Source organism: Ambystoma mexicanum, chromosome 2q (genome assembly GCF_040938575.1).
Source record: "Ambystoma mexicanum isolate Mex_15411 chromosome 2q, UKY_AmexF1_1, whole genome shotgun sequence".
NCBI classification, from domain to species: domain Eukaryota; kingdom Metazoa; phylum Chordata; class Amphibia; order Caudata; family Ambystomatidae; genus Ambystoma; species Ambystoma mexicanum.
Genome location: NC_090924.1, coordinates 359,219,537 through 359,243,330, shown reverse-complemented (window position 1 = coordinate 359,243,330; position 23,794 = coordinate 359,219,537). Strand labels below are relative to the sequence as shown.

Genomic DNA, 23,794 nt, shown 5'->3' with positions numbered 1-23,794 from the left:
CCTGGTATGGACATTGGAGAGGATCCAGTGCGGAAAAACTCCATGAAAAACACATCAATTGACGTGATGTTAGTGTTTCAGTCCATTGAAATGTGTGTCTCTTTCCAGTCGCAATGAAACCAGTGTACATGCAGCTCAAAAAGAGTTTCTGGATTGGGCTGGTGGGTTTTCCAGACATTATGCTGGTGCATTGGACTGATAGTCCATGTTTCTAGAAATACAAATGTGTGCAGCAAGGAAATATTACATAGCGATTCAGGATCTTCTCTGATAATGGTTGACAACGTCCTGGGAGTCAGAACCACTCAGAGGCCGAGATGCAGAGACTTGCAACCAGTCTTTTTACATTTTGAACTGGAAAAATGAGTGTCACATATACATTTGTAGAAGGCTGGATATGCAGTTTTGCCGTCATTCTACAAAGGACTGGATCATCATTATTCTCTGTTCGTTATTTACCAGCTGTGAAGAGGCTTTTGATGCTTAACCCCTGAAATGCAATGACATTTGAAAAATGTGAATTGGGGATAACCACTAATACAAAGACAATGTATCATAGAGCATACAGTATCTAGTGGCTGTACAATTTGACGTAAAATGAATAGTAGTAAACTTAAGGATTTGAATGTTCTGGGCTAAAGCCATTTTAAAAGCTGCTTGCTACTCAGGCTTACTTTTGCTGCCTTGGTGGTGCTGTTTATGGGAAAAGGGAGATGTGCAAAATGTTAAGGATCATGATTTCCCTCTAGAAGGCAGCAGGAGGCGTGGATGTTTTGAATGGGGATTGATTATGTGGATTTCTTGGACACTGAAAGTGGGACATCGCATGTGGCAGGACATGACTTGCTTGAGCCTAATAATAGTATGTTTTTGCAACCACTTCTACAAAACCAGTGTTTTGTAAGGGCGTTTCAGTGACATACTTGGGGCATTCAAATCACTTCCTAATGGGACAGTTTGCAAAAGCATTTTTAAAGCATGATGTTGATGCACATAGATGTTTGAAAATTGACATATTTATCTTAATTATTGTTCCTTCCTTACAGATCAAAGACGTAGTTGTCTTAAGGAGTCACAGGAAGTATCTAATCGTCATGTATCCTTGGGATTGGCCACTCAGGGTTGGAATGCTCCCTTTCAAACTCCAGATGAACGACTCGGCCTGAAAATGCTTCAGCTCCCCTTGGGGATACAGGACTTTCATTTGCCAGATGAGGAATTTGGTCTCCTTAAACTTGAGAAGCTTAAATCCTGCTGTGTGCCACCTCTGGAACCCTTTGTATGTCAACCCCCTAAAGAAAAACTTGGAATCAGTGGGCTTCAGAGTCAGGCCTCTGGGAGTGAATGGGATGATATCATTCAAAAGGTGAGGCTTTCGGGAAGCAGTCCCACTCAAATTGCAACTGAAGACCCCGTTTCTAGAGAAGAGCCAACGTTAAAGAAGCCAGAAGATTACCCTTGCACTGCTGAGTTAGCTGTTCAAGAACAGACTGCTGAAACAGTCCCTGAAGTTAGTTCATGCACTGAAGAGGCAACTGTTGATGGGCTTGTCAACGCTATTAAATCTTATGCTGATGGAGCTCCCAGAACGGAACACATCACAATACCAAATTGTGATGCTGTGAAAGAATCCAGTTGTCAAACTCACTGTGGCAAGTCCCTTGTTGAAGAACATGTCCCTGAAGTGGATTTCAATCAGCAGATGCAAAATGATGGCTCTCCTGTTGAAGAACAAAGCCCCACTAGGGAGAGCGTTCTTAAGCAATGTATTGCAGAGGATAACATCACAGAAGATCATGTTCTCTCCGGGAATTCTTTGGATGAGTTGTCTTTCTTGGAGTGGCAAGACTCTGTCGTACAAGAGGCATCATCCAGTTGTCTTTTAGTTACACCTGTGAGAACTTCCCTGCCTGGTACACTTGATTGGAATGGAGTACAGACATGTGCACCAGCTTTTCCTGTTTTGGGACCAACGCCAGCTCTTTGTACCTCATTGCACTCTATAGTTTCATCCAGTGTTCTCTGTGGACCCGATCCCCAGATATCACAGTCTTTCTGCAGCCAAAGTGCAGATGGTGCTCTTGGAGAACGGGAAACTAATTTATTGGCCTGTGTGTCAGATGGCAGTGACTATCTGAAGAGACCTAGCGCATTACAGAACCAGCGTTGTGCAAGCATTAAGCCACTCTTGGAGAAGAGACTCCTCAGATCTGAGCAGCCATGTGAGGCCAGTGGGTCATATTCTGACAAGAGACTTCTACAATCAGGGAAAGGACCCTGTGAGACCCACCATCAAACGAGAGCTCTTGGTTCTAACTCAGAATCTTGTGAAACAAATGAGTCCTGCAACAGACCCTTCGCACTTTCTCATGAGAGACCTAGCATGGCTGCTGGTGAGGAAAACCAAATGCCAGGGAGGGATTCCAAGTTGGACAGCTACAGAGGCACTAAAAAGGTCAGTTATTTACACAGTCTAATGTTGAGAAGACCCAGTGGTGCCTTTTTATATATGGCTTGAGATGCACATGAATCTTCCCCGTTGTTTCTGTCATCTGCACTGTGGGGTTATCTTCTGCACAGAGAGTTATTCGTGCTCTGCTGCAATTGTTAGCTAGTGTGTCCTCCGAAGAAGTGTGTGCTCTGCTCCCAGCCTAATCCTGTTTGTGAATTGTAAAACATTGCTCTGTGCCCAAGGCTTCACTTTTTCTCTGTCATGCTCCTTTGCCAGTGTTCTCATAAAGAAGATGGTCTCCGATGTTTTTCTGTAAATTCCGATCCATCTGCCCGCTGGTCTATCAGGCTGTGTGTCTGCCTATCCATCTATCTGCCTGTTTGTGTGCCTATCTTTCATTTTATTCATCTTCTACTATCAGCAGCCTATGATGCAGTTGAGCACAGCAAACTCCTAAATGCCTGGAAGTTACCATAGGCACTGCAGGAACAGAACTTAAATGGTTGCCCTCCTTCATGAAGGGCATATTAGCCAAAGTCAAACATGGCGAATTTACATCTGCTAAAGTGCCGCGTTGAGAGGGGAACCTCAAGGCTCAACCCTTTCACTTTGGGCTTTTCATGTATTCTTAAAACCACTGGCGTACCTACTGAATTATTTTGCCAATGGTTTCTAGGTTTGTGGTGTTCACTTCCAAATGTGTTCAACTTAGACCCCAGCCAGGTGCATCACCCCTCAATGTCTAAGTCGCATCCTGATCCAGAAGTTCATGGTTGTACACAATGTGCCTGAAAACAGATAGAAACAAAATAACATCTATGACGTGCCCGCTCGTTCACATTTTACCTTCAAAAGCCTATCTCTAGAGGGAATCGCCCAACCCCTAACTACACCGGTACAAAACCTGGGCTCCCCCAGACAGTAACCTAGCATAGTCCGCAAATCAACAAGGTTTTCGGTAAACAACACTTCCAACTACACATGCTCAGAAAAATCTCTACCTTCTGTACAATGAACACAAAAATTGAGCTGACTAGAGCAAAAGTACTTTCAAATCAAAACGACTGCCAAAGTTTCTATCTGAGCATTAACGAACAGACATCCAACAATTGCATCTCCAACACTGCACAGCTTGATTGGTAGATGGTCCTCAAATCATACAATCATCTCTCCTCAGACCCTCAAATTGTTATCTATCAATGACAAGATAACTCTGTGCCTTGAGCTAAATGTATCAGTCACAAAGGATCAAAATATCTGGGCCAACTAATTAAACCCTTCTGCCCACTAGACTATTCATATCAGTAGGTTTAATAAGCAAAATATCAGTTGTAGTTAATTTGACTCTGCATCTCCGCCTACTTGAATACCATCCCAAAAGACCCCAGACTGGAAGCCAATTACCCAAGAATAAAAGATCTTAAGAAATGGCTCTTGAAATCATGCTCTTCCCAAGTTTTTTTTGCCACATTGGAATACCTGCTCCACTCGTATCCCTTTCAGCCTAGTCCCTCAACTTCACTGCTATTACACTTCATCAGGACCAGTACCAGCCCATGTTAGTATTTAATTTATTTGTTCATAGTTTGATCTCATATTATATTTGGAATGTACAATTTGTACCATGATTGCTGTATTTCGCTACCTTCAATGCCTTCCTCCAAGACCTATGTACCCTTATCTACCCTCTTTGCTTGCTAAAACAATGACTGTCCTCCCGCCTATGTGACTGTCTACCTGGCTGTCTTCCAGACAGCCTGTCTAATAATGTGCGTATCAATCTATCCATCATCCCCTCTGCCTGCTTATTTATCAGTCTATCTTCAGGTCTCTGTCTAACAATCTATCTGCATCAGTTTCTTCCTATCTATCCATCTGTTTGCCTGTTTATTCTTCTATCAATCCACCTGACTTTATCCGTCTGCTTATCTCTGCCTGTAAATTTATCTGTTTAGTTTTCTATATGCCTGACTCTATCTGCCTGCCCCTTCACCTATCTACGCATCTATTTTCTGTTCAATCTATCACTCTACCTACTGTGGTGGGCCGGAAGAAGCAATCTGACTCTGGGACATTATATTCATGGATATTTATTATCTGGTTTTACAATAAGTCTGACCTCTTGGCCAGTTTTAAAGAAAATAAACTCAAATAATGAAAAGAAGCTCTAGGAGCTATATTCCCTAGTCTAAAACTCAGTCTCTAGCCCAAATTGTATACTAGTCTACCACATATATAGAAAAACAAACACACATACAAGTGTTTAACAACTAAAACGATGCTTGACTGCTGCTTCTGTGTTCTGTTTCAGGTTTTCACCCCTAGATATAAAGTTTGTAAGCTGCCACTGTAATGGCTAAATTTCAGTCTTTTCACTTGCTTACCCTAATCAATAGTATTTCAGTCCCCCAGGGCATCACACACTCTTTCACTCCACTCGGTTATTTTTCTCTTTTTTCTCTCCATCCTGTTCTAGGGTGTCTTCACTCTTTTCCCCTCTTCCCTCCCTCTTCTGGGGTGTCTTAACTCTTCTTCCCCTCTCTTGGGGTATCTTCACTCAGAGAAAGGGGATGAGTCCCTTCTTTGCTCAGCACAAACCTTACCCTTATTGGGAAAAAGGAACTGATATCCAATTGATGTAGTCTGTTTCCCTGTTCATATTCCTCCCAGAGAGCAGGTCTCACCCATGAACCTGTAGAATAAAAGGACATAAGAAGTGATTATTTTGTTGCCTGTAGGTTTGTAAGTTTTAATAAAAATATCTTTCTAACACAAAGCAGTGTCTTACCTGGCCCATGCCTCAGCATGCACACGTTTCCAGTAGAGACTGAATTGTAGTGAAAAATGGCTGCCATTCATATTCTGACATCATCACGTTGTAACATGAAGCCATCACCTTTGTTTACCCGTGCGGAACACCGAAAATATCTTAACAAGTTTAGTGGACCTGCTTGTGTCCCCTAATGCCTGCAAAATATGTCAAGTCCCACCAGTGATTGTAATTATGAATTTTAGTATTATACATAATAGAAGCAGATTAGTATGTTCAAGCCCCCATATTTGAGTTATCAGGCAACTGTGAACTTAATGTATTATCAGTTTAGGTCTGCTGATCAAAATTGTTCTTAATTCAAAAAACCTGACTCAATCCTCGGGCATACAGCCTTAGATACTGACAAATTGTCCAATATCGATAATGATAATTGTATCTAGGGAGTGATGCTCCTCTGCGCAAACCACTCACTAATAAAATAGTTTATTGATCAATTAAGCAAATGCTAAAAACATTGGTGTGTTTTTGCTGCATGGACCAATGACAACAGACTCCAAGCCCCCTAAATGACTCCCTCAGCTCTGGAATCTTTCCCGATGCCTTCAAAATTGCACATGTCAAACCTCTTCTTAAAAAAACATCCCTTGACCCCAAAAACTACAGACCAATCTTGAACACCAGATTCCTTGCAAATCTTATCAACCGTACCGCATACTCCCAACTAAACGCCTTTGTCGAATCCAACAACCTCCTTGACCCCGCCCAATCAGGCTTCAGACCGCGACATGTAACCGAAACCACTCTGGCCTCAATCTGGGACAATGTTAAGATCACTGCAGACTCTACAGGATGCGCCGCACTAATTTTCCTCGACCTGTCTGCAGCCTTCCACGCGATTAACCACTCAATCCTTCTTGACCGTCTCCACTGCCTTGGAATCAGTGGAACTGCTCTCAAATGGATCGTCTCCTTCCTCAACAACAGGAAACAAATAACCCTCCTCTCCCCTTTTGTCTCAGCTGCTCGCTCAGTTAATACTGGAGTACCGCAAGGCGCATGCCTATCTGCTCTCCTATTCAACCTCTATATGTCCACCCTTCCTGGAATCAACCTCCTGCACAATATCTTGTGCTACAACTAGGCCGACGATACCCAAATCATCCTTAAAATCCACAACTCAGACTCCAACTCCCAGCCCGACCTCACATCCTGCCTCCTAGACATCGACCATTGGATGACTATAAACCACCTCCTCTCAAACCCCACTAAAACCGAAATCATGGTGTGCGGCAACACTGAGCTTCTACCTCGTCCACTTCCTTGGCCCCCTTCCATGGGCTGTCCGCCCATCCCCACCGTCACAGTAAAAAACCTTGGATGCACTATGGACTCTGTCTTAACCCTCTCCCGACAGGTCAACAACATATCTAAATGTTGTCACTACCATCTCAAAATTCAGAGGCGCATCTTTCCCTACCTCTCCTTCCCAAACAGACGTGCCGCTGTTATGTCTATTGTAATGTGGAGACTGGACTATGCCAACTCCCTTTACCTAATACTCCCTGCATCCCACCTTAATAAACTCCAAAGAGCACAAAACGCTGCAGCTAAACTGCTCCTCGCCCTGGGTCCAAGATTTGATTTTGATTTTGAACCATTTGTATAGTGCACCGGACAAAGTTAATCATGATTAGGAGCAGATGTAGTCTTTAGAATTAGAAAAACGTGCCCCTATCAAGTACATTTATAAAGGCCAAAGAGTAAGTCAGCTCAAAATCGAGAGTTCTAACAGAACAAGCAGGTCTTTACCGCCCTATGAAATCCTGTCAGATTTGTGATTTCTCGGATTTCTCTGGGCAATTTATTCTATGCTCTTGGAGCGTAGACTCCAAATCTACAGTCCCCTTTACTCACACACCTAGTCCATGGTACCAGAAGCAGATTATTATCTTCTGAGCCCAGCTGTCGGGTACGAACATATTTCCTGATTTTATCTGCTAGATATCTGTATTATAGGCAGCCAATGTAAGGCTCTCCTTAGATCAGAGATTGGGGCTGATTTTTTTACCCTAGGCACCAGCCTAACTGCTGCATTTTGAGCCACTTGTAATCTGCGTAGCTAATATATTGGTATAGTGCATTTCCATAGTCCGGTTTGGATTTGACCAGGGTACCAATAACCACAGCTCTCTTGTCATCCGCAATGAAAGGCAAAATCTGCTTAAACAGGCGTAGTGAGTAAAATGCTGCCTGAACCTTCTCACTGACCTGAGCTCCACTTCCCATGTTGTCCTCCCAGATACATCCCAAGTTCTTAATTTCGAATGGATTGTGTCCTCCCACGTATTCCTCATCTTATGATAATTCGTTATCTCCAGCTTCGCTGCTTCGGAAAAAATGTTTCTCTCGGCAGAGGGCGCTGTGCTCGAGGTCGTGGCGTTGATTGTCCCTCGACAGACTCCGTACTCTGTCGATGTCACCGATAGTATAAATAGCTTGAGCTGCGCCTGTTGCTTCAGTTCCGTTTTTCCGATCGCTTCGCTATCGAGAACGGCATGCTTGAGATTTTCTGTGAAGAAAATTTCGTCATCTTCGACTCCTTCGACACCCAAGACTGGGTTCAAGAAGTGCGTAGATTGTGGATCAAAAATGTCGATCGCGGATCCTCACCGGGTTTGTCTCTGGTGTCTCGGTTCCAGTCACCGGACCGACGACTGTGGTTCCTGCCAATCCATGACCGAGAAAGCTCTTCGTGAGAGGAGAGGTAAACTGTCGGTGGGGAGGGAAGCCTCTAAGAAGGCTAACTCCAAAAAATATCAGAAAGTGACTGATTCTAAGGAATCGGATCGCCATAGGCACTCCAAGAGATCTCGATCCAGGAGTAGATCGAGACACTCTTCTTCCTCGTCCAAAAAAATAAAGAGGAGACGTAGATCTCCCTCATCATCATCTTCAGAGTCGACCGAAGAAATTCGATGTCCGACAAAATCGGATTCTCCCAGAAAATGGGAAGAATTTCGTAAAACGATGATGGAGGTATTCGAGAATGCGGCCCGACCCCCTCGAATGAACCTCGGAAAAGCCATACCCCTAAAGTCGCTCCATTGGACAACAAAGAGAAGTCCAAGACTACCATGGTAAAAAACGGTAGTGTCGAGGATACTCGAAAAATTTGAGTCAACGCCAAGTCGTCGAAGACTCTTCGAGAGTCGAGCACCTCTCCGGTGTCATATGAAAAAAAACATAAGTCGTCAAAGGCTTCAATGATTTCATCGACGCCGTCGACCGTTTCGGCATCAAAACCAAAAACAACCTCATCGCCTGTGTCGAAGTCATCTTCGAAGTCTTCGAAGATTCCTTCGACAACTTCGAAGGATTTCTCTATTCCTTCGACGCGTAAGGTAGAGGAAGAAAGAAGATTCACTCTGTTGCCCAGATCAGATTATGTCCTCAATTTATGAGGAATCTGGCTCAGAGGAAGACGAAGTTACTCCTTTTGGAGTTTCATATGGCACAAAGCAAGTTCCAGGGGGAACTCATTGATCAAGAATCTAAAATGAGGGACCTGAGTGATACTCTACATTCTGCCAGTGGGATTGACACCTCCCCAGAATTAGAGTTTGCCAGACCTGATCCTGCAGAGCATGCAGACACTGGGTACAGGGGTCTTTTGACCAGAGTAATTGAGTATATGGGTTGGGGTAACACTTCACCCGTTTTTGAACAAGATGACATGACGGATATAAAAAAAAAATGATCCAGTTCTCCCCTTTCACAGGGCTCTTCAGAGGACGGTGGAGAAAAACTGGGAAAAGCCTGAGAGCATTGCTGCTGCAGATAGTAATTTTCCCAAGAAATACAGACCAGCTGGTACGGATCCCGAATACTTAAAACAAGCATCTGACTCCAGAAAGTCTAGTCATTCAGGCAGCATCCACATCAAAGCAAACTGCAGATCCCACTATCCCTCCAGATAGAGAGGATACAAAAGTTGATGCCTGGGCACGTAAAGTTTTCACGTCAGGCAGTATGTCCCTTAAATCGACAAATGTAACCTGTACCCTGGCCAGGTTTACCCATACCCTGTGGGACTGTATTTCGGCGGCGGCTGATCATATTCCGGAAGGCGAGGAAAGGGAAGGCTTCCTGAATATAGTCAAAGACGGGAAGGAGGCAATGGGGGAATGTCTCCAGTCTGGACTGGATACTGCTGATAGTATCAGCAGATCCATGGCTGCAAGCATTGTGCTACGCAGATTTGCGTGGTTGAGGAAGTCGGGGTTTGCACCAGACGTGCAAGCCAGACTCCTTAAAATGCCCTTTGATGGCTCGAGGCTGTTTGTCAGCAAGGCTGATGAAAGCCTAGAAAAACTTCAGACCTCGAAAGCGGCAGCTGAATCGCTTAGCGCCTCCATGCGCCAGCCTCTAAAACCCTATTCCGGCTCATCTTCCTGGAGGGGTCGTTCTTTTCGTTACTACTCCTCATTTGGTAGAGGAAGAGGACAGGCTTCTCAAAGGGGCAAAAGAAACTTCCCTCGTGGACCACGGGGAAGAGGTGCAAAATCAGCCCCAGGAGCGGCATCTGTACCCTCAGCCACTCCTTCAGCCGCCTCCAAATCTCTCTGAGACCTTGTTGCACAAAACACCAGTGGGAGGCAGGATCTCTCAGCATCTGAAGGAATGGCGGGGCATTACCTCAGATGCTTGGGCACTGGAAATAGTAGCCCAAGGTTACTGTCTCCCCTTCCTAAAAAGGCCTCAGAATCATCCACCGGGAGCCAACTCCGCCAAAATTCCAGATCCACTCCTGTTGCAGGAAATTTTAACCCTGCTAGAGAAAGGTGCCATAGAACAGGTACCTGTAGCGGAAAGGAACAGGAGTTGGTACTCCCCATACTTTCTCATTCCAAAAAAGGACAGAGGATTGAGACCCATCTTGGACTTGAGAAACTTGAACAAGTTCCTCAGGAAGGACAAGTTCAAGATGGTGACTCTTTCTCAGATCCTTCAGGCTCTCCAGCGCAAGATTTGATGGTATCATTGGATCTTCAGGATGCTTACTTTCATGTGCCAATCCATCCAAAGCACAGAAAGTACCTGAGGTTCGTGATTGGCAATTCTCATTATCAGTTTCGAGTTCTGCCATTCGGGTTGACCTCCGCCCGAGGGTTTTCACCAAACTGTTGGCGGTTGTGGCAGCGAGTCTCAGGAGAGGAGGTATTCACATATATCCCTACCTGGACGACTGGTTGATCAGAGCAAGTTCTCCAATACAAGCTCAGGAACATCTTTCGATCACTTGCCACTTCCTCCAGAAATTGGGCTTCTCCCTCAATTTCAAGAAGTCTCATATGATACCATCCCAAAAGCTCCAGTTTATCGGAGCAGTCTTGGATACTTCCTCGGGAAAAGCCTCGCCTCCCGAAGTGAGAGCTCTCCACATCCAATTGGCACTCAGAACTCAGTGGTCCCAGTTCTCAGGGAATATGTCGGATCTTCTGCAAGTCCCGAGCGCTATTGCTCAGGATCTTCTATGGTGGGCTTGCAACGACAACATTCTCAAGGGAGAATCTTTTTGGCAACCATGGCCGGAGATAACAGTAGTGACGGACGCCTCACTCACGGGGTGGGGAGCACACACCAACGATCTGACAATCAGCGGTCGTTGGTCTCCATCGGAGTCCAAACTACAAATCAACCTTTTGGAGCTGAGGGCAATCAGACTAGCGCTGAAGGCCTTTCTGCCCTCTGTACAGGGAAAGAATGTCCTGATAATGACGGACAACACGGTGGCCATGTACTACCTCAACAAGAGAGGAGGTGTAGGGGTCACGACCACTGTGCAGAGAGGCAATGCAGCTATTGTTCTGGGCAATACGAAAAGAAATCTCTCTATCGGCAATTCACCTAGCCGGAGAGAAGAACACGGCGGCAGACGCTCTGAGCAGGCAGAGCACGGTCTCTCACGATTGGGAGCTGGCTCAGGAAGTCCTTCTGGAGATCTTCGCCCTTTGGGGAACCCCTCAAGTGGATCTGTTCGCCACTGCGATCAACCGGAAGTGCGATCAGTACTGCTCAAGGGAATTTCCTCAAAGAGGATCTCTGGGAGACGCATTTGTAGTGGAGTGGAAGTTTCCACTGCTGTACGCGTTTTCCCCCGTCCCCGTGATTCCTCAAGTAATCAGGAGGTTGAGAAAGTTTGGGAAAACATGATCCTAATTGCCCCAGATTGGGCCAGGAGGACGTGGTACCCGGACCTTCTAGACCTGTCCATCTGCCCTCCAATACGTCTTCCGCAAAGAGAGGATCTTCTCTCGCAAGAGGAAGGTCGGGTTCTCCATCCAGAGGTCAAGACACTCAACCTTCATGCATGGTTTCTGAGAGGTTGAGATACAAGGATTGGGATCTTCCGGATGACGTAATGGAAGTCTTGCTTTCGGCCAGAAGGCCAGCAACAAAATCCTTGTACCGATGTCGCTGGAACAGCTTTAGAACTGGTGCAAAGATAAGGATGTGGATCCTTTTCAATGTGGCACTCCAGTAGTGCTCTCTTTTCTATTACATCTAGCCAATCTGGGGCTCCAGATAGGAACAATCAAAGGATACCTGGCTGCGCTGTCCATTTTCAAGCGCACCTCGGAAGAGGTTTCATATTTCAAAATACCATTAATCATTCAATTCTTAAAGGGGCTTACTAACGTATACCCTCCAGTACCTTTTCATGTCCCAACTTGTGATTTAAATTTAGTACCAAAATGTTTGACTTGCATACCTTTTGAGCCTCTGCACTCCTGTCCATTGAGGCTTCTAACACTAAAAACTGTCCTTCTTGTGGCCCTATCATCAGCCCGCAGGGTTAGTGAACTTCAGGCTCTCTCATGCAAACCACCATATACTGTTTTTTATAAGGATAAGGTAGTCCTTAAGGTTAAACCTTCCTTTTTACCAAAGGTAGTTTCGGACTTCCATTTGTCACAAAAAATAATACTACCAACATTTTATCCTCCTCCTCATTTGGGCAAAGAAGAGGAGAGACTGCACAGACTAGATCCCAAGAGGGCTCTTAGTTTTTACATCTCATGGATGTCTAAATTACGACAAGATGACCAACTGTTTGTGGGTTATACTGGTCATAAACGGTGCTTATCAGTAACAAAACAGACCATATCCCGCTGGATCATTTTGGCCATAATTGAATGCTACAGATTGGCGGGAAAAGACCCACCAGATGGGCTTCGAGCCCATTCTACAAGGGGAATGGCTACTTCTGCGGCTCTAAAGAGGGGAGTCCCGGCAGTAGATATTTGTTCAGCTGCAACTTGGAAAACAATGCATACTTTTATCAAGCATTACTGCTTGGATACGGCCTCCTCCAATGAGGGGTTATTTGCCAAGGCAGTTCTGCATTCTGTCCATGAAAACTGTAATTAGTACTCCCACCTCCAAAATTGCCACTGCTATGGGAGTCTGTCATAAGATGAGGAATACATGGGAGGACACAATCCATTCGAAGAACAAGTTACTTACAAAATGAAACGTACTTTCGACTGGATGTTCCTCCCACGTATTCCTCATCGACCCTCCCATCCTACCCCACAGTACAGTTTACGTTTTCTTGCACTTTCCTCTCACGAAGAGTGCATCAGTTATGGGGCACGCCTGGGTGTTCCTCCTATATGTCTCATTGAAAAAACAGAACTGAAGCAATGGGCGCGGCTCGAGCTATTTATACCATTGGTGACGTCGACAAAGTATGGAGTCCATCAGTTCCATCACTTCCATTCTATCCATCCATCCAATGCCACGACCTCGAGCACAGCGCCCTCTGCCGAGAATTTTTTTTTCCGAAGCAGTGAAGCTGGAGATAACGAATTATCATAAGATGAGGAATACGTGGGAGGAACATCCAGTCGAAAGAACGTTACTGTTGGTAAGTAGCTTGTTCTTTCTTAGAGAACTCCAGCTGTGTCCCCAGGAGGCATGGGGGGTGTAATTGCTCTTGCTGTAGAAGGCGTTTTGATGCAAACAATGCCACTTCCGTCTTACTGTAAACTGGTATAGAATCAAAGACTTAAATTTTCACTAACCTGGGCAGACAGAGACTTGCACCGGAGACAACAGGCAGAGATTGATGAATCCCCCGTGGGAGTCCTGCTCTCTCTCACTCCCCGGATTGGATATCAGAGAGGAGGGAGGCAGAATCCCCAGGGAAACCCTCCTGGGGAATAAAACCCTGAATCGCTGTGGCTCTTCGGAACGAAGGGTAGCAGCTTGGAAGGTCCCTCTAGGCGAACTGGAGTGCGGAGAGGATTGGAAACCTTTCCGGGGAACAAGATAGAACAGGTAAATGCCAGGTAGGAAGGAGTGAGAAAAAAGAGAGTACTACTGTTTTGGAAGGTAAAACGTACGTGGTATTCAGAATGAGATCCTCAATGGGATGAGGAACTTCTTGGGAATCTCCGGATGGCTGGAAGTCATAAATTTGTTGTGCTGAGTGAACGGATAAGTAAGGGAATGACTGTTAGCAATGGGAGGATTGAATGTGTTAAAGAGGGCACTAAGTTTAAGGGAATTTACAGACACGGGCGAAACTCCTAGCTTGAAACCTATGGTGGAGACGGGATACGGCCTGAGAAAAAATATGTGGGTATGGGAGGCAGACAGAAAAGAGGTAAGTTTAGATTTCAGAGGAGAATGCAAGTTAGCAAAATCAGAAGGAGGAATCCTAGCGGCGAACTTACGGAGCGTCGGTATGAACAGTAGCGACGCGTATGCTAGTAACACTTTCTTCCTTATCAGGAGTCACGTGAGTAGACGCAGGAACGTAAGATGTGCGTGGAACAACTAGGCCGCGGTCTTCCTCACAAGGGACCGTCGCTTTGGGAGCCTGCATTATAACGTTATGTGCCGTTCTTCCTAATCTCCTTCTTTGCCACCATGACCAACGCTGATAATGTGTAACACTTACTAGCATTCAACAGTAGTTGGTTGGCACACATCCAGGTCTGAATTTCCTGCAGGCACTGTTCCACTTTTTCATATGTCTCCTTTAAGTTATGTATCCTCATGAACACCTGGGTATCATCTGCATATGAGTGAACATGTATGCTATGTTTCCTAAGGATATCCATGAGTAGTTTGATGCATAAATTAAAAAGCAACAGGGAAAGGGAGGATCCCTACGGAACACCACAATTTAACAGTACTGAGTCTGACATGAAATCTCCAAATCAAACTCTTTGTTCTGTTTTAAAAAGGAACTATTCAAAACATCTGATAGCTGCTTCCCCCACCCCACCAACTTCTCTCAAACGTTTAAGTAAGGTCCTATGATTCACCGTATCGAATGAAGCGGATAAATCCAACATGACCAGCAGGGATAGACGCCCCTGGTCCACCGTTTCCAGCAAATCCCAACAGTGCCGTCTCTGTCCACACCCCTGGTCGAAAACCAGATTTCAGCGGATCAAGCAGATTATCTTGATCCACATGTTCCTGTAGCTGGGCTGTCACGATTTTTTCCAGGATTTTAGCTGGCCATGACAGTCCTGCTACTGGTCTATAATTCAGAAAAATGTTGGGATCTAAGTTGTTGTTTTTTAAAAGTGGCGTAACCACCAATTTATTCAGGATCGTTGGTACTACCCCTAATGTAAGAGATTTATTGTCAAATGTTGTAATAAAGGGGGTAATATCTGAAGCTGTTCGCTTGGCCACTGAGGATGGGATGACAAAAAGTGCATTGTTTGTTGCCTTTAATGCAGAGAGCAGAGAACAGACCCTTTCTTCTGACAGTTCAGAGAACATAAAAAGCTTCTGGTCTGCCCCAACCCCCATATCCTGGACTCTGTTTTTTTGGTTAATTTCCTCCATTGAGTCTGGGACCGCAAATGGGTCTGATGGTTTAATTTCCCCAATCTTACCCTGTATTCATTCTATTTTATTGATAAAGAAATTATTAAAGGCATCCACCTGTGCTTGTGATGATTCTGGTGCTGCCGATGCACTCCCTGGATTAACTAACTGAGAGATTGTTGCATACAATTCCCGTGGCCTGTTCATAACTTCATCAATCTTCTCAGTTATGTATGAAAGAGACCACATCTCTCCAGCTCTCAGAACCCTCCACTGGCTTCCAGTCGCCCCAAGGGCCACTTTCAAAACCCTGTGCATCACTCATCGTGCAGTGCACAAGACTTGCCCACTGTACCTGCAAGGTAAGTTAAAACCCTGTCTCCCCCGTCGCACCGTAAGATCAAGCTCTGCCCTCCTTTTAGTGATCCCAACCACTAACTCCGTCAGGATTGGAGGATCCTCTTTCTCAGCACTGGCCCCGACTCTGTGGAACTCGCTCCCACCACACATCCGGCACACCCAAGATTATATGACATTCCACAGATTACTAAAAACATGGCTCTTTCCATAACACCAACAACAACCATAAAGATGCGTCTGAACTACCAACATCCCAATGACTAAATACACAATGGCCACACAATGGGACTCCCTCCTTTTCTCCATTGAATGCGCCCACTGATTTGACTATAGACAACCGTATATGAACACTGAAAAATGATCTTTAGATCTTACCCACAAGATATAATGGATAGTTGGAATGGATGCATGAAATGGATGGATGGGGTGAATGGGTAGAGTGAATGGATTGAAGGGATGGATGGATGAAACAGACAAATAGAATGAATGGATGGAATGATTGGAATGGATGGACGCATGTGGAATGAATGAATCAATCAATCAATCGATGGAATGGATGGCATACATGCATGTGCAATGCATCGAAGAAGTGTATATAGTGAATGGATATAATGGATGAAATAAATAGGATGAAATTAATAGAACGGATGGATGGATGGATGGATGGATGGATGGATGGATGGATGGATGGATGGATGGAACAGATGGATGGATGGATGGATGGATGGAACAGATGGATGGAATGGAGGGTTCGCATAGATGGTTAGAATTGACAGATGGAATGGATAGATGGAAAAGGTGGATGGATAGATTGAAAAGATGGAATGAATGGACGCTTGTGGAACAAATGGATGGCATAGAAGGATAGAATGGACGGAATAGATGGAATGGATGAAATAGATGGATCGCATTAAATGGATAGCATAGAGGCATGGGATAGATGGATGAAATGGATAGATTAGATGAAATGGATAGAATAGAGGAAATGGATGAGATGCAATTGGATGGATGAATCGAATGAATGGACAGAATGGATAGAAAGGATGGAACTAATAAAATGGATGGACACATGCGAAAAATGGATAGAATGGATGGCATGGATACATGCAGAATGAATTAAATATATGTGTATGGAATTGATGGATGGAATGTATGTATATGGAATCAATAGATGGAATAGACAAAATAGATGGATGGAATGGATGGATAGAATGGAAGTGATGGAACTGATGGAAGCGACGGAAGGCTTTAGATGGATGGAACAAATGAATGCAATGGACGGAATTGATGGATGGAATGGATAGAAAGGATGTAATAAATAAAATGGATGGAAACACATGAAAAAATGGATAGAATGGATGGCATGGATACATGCGGAATGAATGAATGAAATGTATGTGTATGGAATTGATGGATGGAATGTATGTGTATGGAATCAATAGATGGAATAGATGAAATAGCTGGATGGAATGGATGGACTGAATGGATGGACTGAATGGATAGAATGGAAGTGTTGGAACTGATGGAAGCGACGGAAGACTTCAGATGGATGGAACAAATGGATGGAATGGACGGAATTGATGAATGGAATGGATAGAAAGGATGGAATAAATAAAATGGATGGGCTCACACAAAAAATGGATAGGGTGGATGGCATGGATACATGCAGAATGAATGGAATGTATGTATATGGAATTGATGGACGGAACAGATGGAATATATGCATATGGAATCAATAGATGGAATAGATGAAATAGCTGGATAGAATGGATGGATAGAATGGAAGTGATGGAACTGATGGAAGCCCCGGAAGGCTTCAGATGGATGGATGGAATGAATGGATGATGAAACGAAAAATGGAAGGATGCACTGACGGAATGGATAAATGGAACGATTGGGTGAAGAAATGGAAGAAATAGAATGATTCATCTATGGAATGGATAATCCCCATATGTGCCCACCTTACACGTGTCTCTGTATACCTTGCCTTCTTGTCCCCCATGCTGTTGCTGTATATCCATATGCCCCATCCTATCACTGTAAGCCTAGCCCCTGTCACTGTGTGTCGCTGTGCTCCCTGCCATCCTGTTCCCGTGATGTCGCTATGTATCCCAATGTATTACCCAACCCTCTTATCACCACGTGTGCCCATCTGCCACTGTGTCCTCTGCTTCCTTGTCCCCCGTGCTGTTACTATATATCCCCATGTGTCACTGTTGTTTCTCTGTTTTCTTGTCCGCCATGCTGTTGCTATGCATCCGTATGCCCCCTCCTGTCACTGTAGGACCAACCCACTGTCACTGTGTGTCAGTATGTCGATATGCTCCCTGCCACCCTGTGCACGTGCCTGGTCACGAATGCTTTAAAGATGAACCATCATACCACATCACATCACTATGCCTACTCTCGACTATGCACCATCACACAACTAGAACACAGCTATACCCTTGATGAATTCGGCCTAGCTGTTCGCATACAAACACTACCCCATGAACACCTCATCACCCTAATAAAACGCAGCTTTCCCATGACATTCCAGTCTAGCTGCTCACATAAACGTCCCTCAGGCCTAAAACAGTCAAACCCAGTCTGGATGTCCACTCACCAGACTGCAAACACATTCAACTAATACCTTCAACACCACACCTAACTCTAGGATGCAGCTTCCATCTGACAATTAAATCAGCTGCCCACATAACAGGTGCACCCACGCACCCTATGACACCTTCTCTTTCTACTGACCTGATGTACGGTTCCCGAGGGGGTTCAACCTACCAGCGCTTTGAGGTCATACCAATGATATATAGAGCGCTATATAAATGCTAAGTAACATAGCATAACGAGCCTGACACAAGAAAAAATGTGTTTAAGTCTGTCCGACCGATGCGCATATGCGCATAACACTCGTGAACTCTACTGAAAAGTATTTAGTGTTGGAAGAATAATTCTAACCGTTTTAACACTAAATTGAACACAACACAATATTTGTCAGTATTTAATACAGTGTGTTAAAATTCTTGGCCTTGCCAACACGTTTTTCAACCCCAAAGAAAATAGGTCTTCATCAGGGCTAGACCAAAAATGTAATATGCACAACATCCACATACATTTTAAGTAGCTTCTCACCACTCCATTTTATAAATTCATGTATCCATGATTCTCAATATACATATATTGTAAGCCCACATATATTGTTCCCGCTGGACACCATTTTATACCTCACTTAGTTTCCTTTAGGTAGGGAAAGGCCACCTTAGCATAGGGCAAGTTAGGCCTTTTTCATCCTGGCATTTAAGTTACTAAATGTGTGTATTTTGAACTTTGAATCTGTTTTCTGTCTTGCTTCATGATGCCTTCACAGGTGGTGTCAGAAGTGGGATGCGGCTCAACCAATACAAGTTGGGCGACCCTAAAGTTTGATACGTTGAGTACCAGACCATCAGACCCCTCAGTACACACTAAAGGCTCTATCAAGTTTGATATCTGTAGTAATGTGGATGAAACCATTCCCTCAGGAGAAAGGAGAATGATACCTACTGACTTTATATTGGTTCCAACCCCTGATACATACATTAGAGTGGCACCCAAGTTAGGGTTAGCATGGACATTTGGGATTGATGTTTTAGCTGGGGTGATAGTCACAAACTTCTGAGTTGATGTTAAGGTATTGCTACAAAACCGCAGAAAAAATCAATTTCAAGTTTACCAAGGCCATAAGACTGCTTGAGGGGTAATTGAAAGAGCGATCTTTCCCAGATTCAAAGAAGAATCAGAGAAGGAAAGCACCAACAGGGAAGTTCAGGGTTTTGAGGAGGCTGTTGAGACACCTGGTGGACCTTCCAACCCTGAATCCCGAAAAGATTGTAAGGGAGAACCAAATGCACATTTGCACTTAACCTTAGCCCAACAAATCAACCCCTTTATGGCTAAGGCCTTTTCAAAACATGGGTTTCTCCAGAGGGTAGGTTAAAACTACAGTTGGTGGTCCCAGAAAGTCATAAAAAGGTGATCCTAGAGAGAGCCCAGTCACATTTGATGGAAGTTTACCCGGAGCACTTGAAACGCCAAACCTATTTGAGAGTGGGGTTTTCTGGCCTGGAATGGTCGCCGACATTAAAACTATAATACATGCACATTCTACCTGCCAGAAAACTAGCATTCCTATACTAGCTGCGTGTCCCATCATTGGATTAAAATCCCAAGAAGCAGCGGCTGGCCAAAATATTTTTGTATGGGTCAGCTCTACAAAATACGAGCCTGTGGGAAAACGGGAACTCTCCCAACCAAGTAGATCATCAGGTAGAGTTAGCCTTCCAGGCTTTGAACTCGCAAGTCATTCTCCCCACCAGGAAGTTTGTAGAAGGGAATGATTTCCATCTTTTTTGCCCCCACAACTGTCGAGTGCCGTAGAGGGACAAAAAATCTCTTTGGGTTTGCAGCTTAATTTCCCTAATGGCACGGGCATCTACAAATTACCCCTTTTAGGAATAGGATTGAGAATACAGTCTATGCTCTCATGGGAAAGGAATTGAAGTTTGTCCTTTGGAATTTTTCTGACAATCTCATTGAGATAAACAGGTTCAGTTAGTAAGGTCAGTTAGTAGGAATTTTAAGGTATGAAATCTTATGGGAACCTTCATTCTATCCATTTCTGAAAGAAAGTTTATCGGGAGAAAATCTTCAGTAAGGAGAGGAGTCACGGTCTTGTCTTGGATCTTTTAGAAACAGAAAGACAATGTTCCTGTGGGGAATACAGGTTGCCAGAATCAGTCACTCCAACCAAAAACTTTAGGAATCCAGAAAGCCAGGGGAAAAGAGGGAGAGTATTTAATTTCAGTAAGTACTTCTGAAGAGAGCCCCAAAACATCATCATTTGATGTTCTCTCTTCCTCACCAAGGTTACTCGACATCCGTCTTCCCCAGATAACGACAACCTTAGAACAAGGAGCCACAAGATTCGAAACACTAAGGGAACAAGCGGAGGAAGGGGGTTACCCTTCAGTAATAAACCCATCTCTTGATCCCTATCGGAAGTGTTCCTCTTGTAAAGGGTATGGACACATTGTGAGGGGTTATCCGTTGAACATAGTTGACCTTCCTAATCTATCATCCAGAGAACCCAACCAGACTCAAGGAACTAAGGGAGAAAGGTTGGAGCTATCATATCATAACAAGTTATACTCATAACATCGGGATGGGAGTCTACAAGAGAAGAACTTTAAGAAATCTGAAGAAAAGGGGAAAGACTGTAGGCATCAAAGGAAACCTTATGTCTTTTTATATACTGGAGGGAAAACCTCATACAAAACCTGTTACTTTAGAGGAAAAATTTGTTTGAATACCAGAAGTAGGGAAACTGCCATAACAGAGTTACTTTCTCAGGGGTGGAAAGAGGTTGGAAAAGAGAAGGTAACCTGTGTACATGGCCATACAAAGAGATACCCATTAACCCAAATCTCTATTACCATTTTGGGAAAGAAATTAGACCTGACTGTAGCAGTGATTTCCAACTTGCCAACTCAATTAATCTGGGAAGTGACATACCCCAATTGGATCAATGGGGTTCACGGGTAGCTCAAATAAATTCCAAGACTCCTATAGTTGGACCTCATCGCCTAATGAAACTAGAACCTCCACAATTGAAAAGAAGAGCTAGTGAGGAGGAAAGTGTTAGTATCTCAACTAAGAGGATCTAAACTAAGAGATATGAGGGGGTTTCTTGGACCGTCAACCTGGTTGCTTCGCAGTTGAACAACGGAAAGGACAAGAGCAATGTAAAGTGGACTTCCTCTCACGGTTTCCCTGTGAAGCACCTTGGTCCAACCCACATTGGGGAAGGGTATGTGAGAAACCCGAGGGTATTCTCTTTCCTAAACCCCTTGGATCCTCTATGCAGGTGGCCAGGTAAAGGCCATCGCTATTGAATCCCTACCCTGGGGGTGGAGAAGCGAGGGGGGGGGATCACCTGGGTGGAGGGTCCTTGGGGACCGGTAGTGGAGTCACCTTGGGCGAGACATGGTATCCCCTTTTCCTGTTGATAACCAGCCCAACCCTTCCCAAACCTTCATAGGCTGTTATAAGCCAGTTCCCTCATTTTTCCACAATTGACATTTGACAGTACTGGGACGAAGAGGAGGCAACTAAGAGCAATGAAGACTATGCTCTTTTACCACTCTGGTACTGGGACGAGGAAGATGCCTGCTAAAAACTGTGAAGGTCAGGCATGTCCCTTTGATTCTGGTCAGGCAGGGTTAATTGAAAATTCCCACCTGCAGCCTGCTCAGGGGCTGCAGGTGTATAGAAGGAGACAAATCCAATGGAAAAGAGCAACAGGAGAAGCAGCAAGGAGGATGGTGCAAGCGGCTGGAGCAGGATGCTGAGACGCTGGGGACTACGGAAAGAGGCGGTACATGGAAGCTTGAACTCCCTGGAGCTCGCTGAACAAGGTGAAGGGAGCTGTGAGGAAAGGCTGCCCCTTTCCTTGGTGTTTGAAGTGCTCGTTCCCTCTTAAGAGAGGACCAACACAGCGGTGTCTCAGGGACAGGATCTGGAGCCCTGGTACTGAAAGCAGAAGGCTGTGTGATCCGCGCTGCAACAAGAACTATGAAAGTGACCAGTGAGTTTCTAATGAATGGGAAACCCGATGCGCAAATATGTGAACTTTATTACTGACTAAATACTTTGTATCAGAGTGGTTGCATTCTTTGAATGATCACGTTTTCGAAAGTCTCTGATGATTCATTGTCAATTACCGAAAAACTGGGAAAAGCTGAGAATACTTTGTATCGGAGTGGTCGCATGTGTCAGGAAACACGTTTTGAACCACAGATAAAGCGCAATTGAACCAAACCCTAAATGCAAAATTATTGAATACCAAACTGAATCAAAACCTTAACAATAAGAATGAAGACATTTACGACCCATAAAGAGAACTGAGCATCAAATATAAACAAACCATTGTATGTGAAAATATTGAAATTAATACAAATTCAAAGGATAAATAAACCACAGCTAACTGAGTTATACAAATGAATTTGACTTTAAAGAACATGCTAACAAAAGGGGTTGCATCTTGATTTACAGTGGAACTTTATTAAATACAAGGAACATCGATTGCCACTTGTTTGAAAGTTACAAACTAATGGAACCAATGTTTGAAAATCACAAAAATGATTGATCTTTGGAACTTAAAAAGGATACCTTTTTTATTTTTAACAGTGTTACCTAAATCTTGCGGAAGGGGACCCTGTGATCTGATTCAGATCATTTCATCTTAAGTCCAAAGAAGGTAATTTTGAGGCTTTTTTGTGGAACTGTTTTGCACTTGGTGAAGGGAGCTGAGGGGAAGCTGTGAGCTGTGAGCTGGAAGAGGCTTAGAACGTTGTGTTAAACACTGTTTTCTTTTGGGTTGTTGACACTTCTACACAATGTACAGATTTAGTTGTGAGGGCAAGTATAGGTTTTGGACACAGGCAGATTCTTCAGTTAAACTCTTTGACTCAGACTTTCCTTAGTTTTCTTTAGGTAGGGAAATCCCACCTTTGCATAGGGCAAGTAAGGCCTTTTCCCATCCTGAGATTTAAGTCAATAAAAGTGTTTATTTTGAACTTTGAATCTGTTGTATAGGTCTTGCTTCATGATGCCTTCACAGGCCATAGAAACCATGGAGGAAAGGTTGCCAAAAGAGTAATCTTTCCCAACGCTCGCTCAACAGCAAAGTGCAGCAATAGTATGGGGTTGCATGCATAGCAACCTCATGAGGAGTTCTTCCATACATTTCTCAATGGACCCTTAGTGTTTTCCGGCACCCCCACTATGCAGAAATTGTTGCTCCTCAAGCATGACCCAAGGTCATTGCATTTCTATAGGGCACACTTGAGATCAGCTACAGTAGCAATAGCCATTTCCTCCCCATTGGTGATCATGGATTCAGCATCAGTAATCCTGGTGCTCTTTCTCAAGTTTAGTTTTTAAAGATTTGATGCTTGCAGTTGTCATCCAGCTTCCTATTCACTGATTCAAACCCAGCATGTTTGCTGTGCAATATCTGTTGCATGTCGGGGGAGTCGTGTTCTCCTGGAGGCAATTGTTTGCCTCAGCCAGGCCTGGAGTTCTGTTTAGTACAGGCGTCAAGATTGCCCAGCTTTTTGATATTTCCTCCACCCTTGGTCATCGTGCTCATGGGTTTTACCATGTAGTGGCGGCTCAGTTGCGGTGGGGCAGCACGCACATTTATGGGACGGGCAGTCGGCCCATATTGTCGGCAACTCACCTTCCTCGCAGCAATCGCTGTGGTCCCTCTTCAAGCAGCATACAGTGGCCTCACTCATACATCCCTGGGGGGGGGACTGTGC

The 23,794-nt window shown here is 44.4% G+C and overlaps 1 protein-coding gene across 4 annotated transcripts in view; it reads left to right on the top strand.

The window, feature by feature from the left end:
• Positions 1-23,794, top strand: part of PALB2 (partner and localizer of BRCA2) — a 645,542-nt gene that overhangs the window by 256,833 nt on the left and 364,915 nt on the right. For all 4 annotated transcript variants that reach the window (XR_011303236.1, XM_069647386.1, XM_069647387.1 and 1 more), the window contains exon 6: positions 1,047-2,455. Coding sequence is in view for 3 of the 4 variants with exons in the window: in XM_069647386.1 (XP_069503487.1) it covers positions 1,047-2,455 (1,409 nt within the window). In the remaining variant the exon portion in view is untranslated. The remainder of the gene's footprint in view (positions 1-1,046; positions 2,456-23,794) is intronic.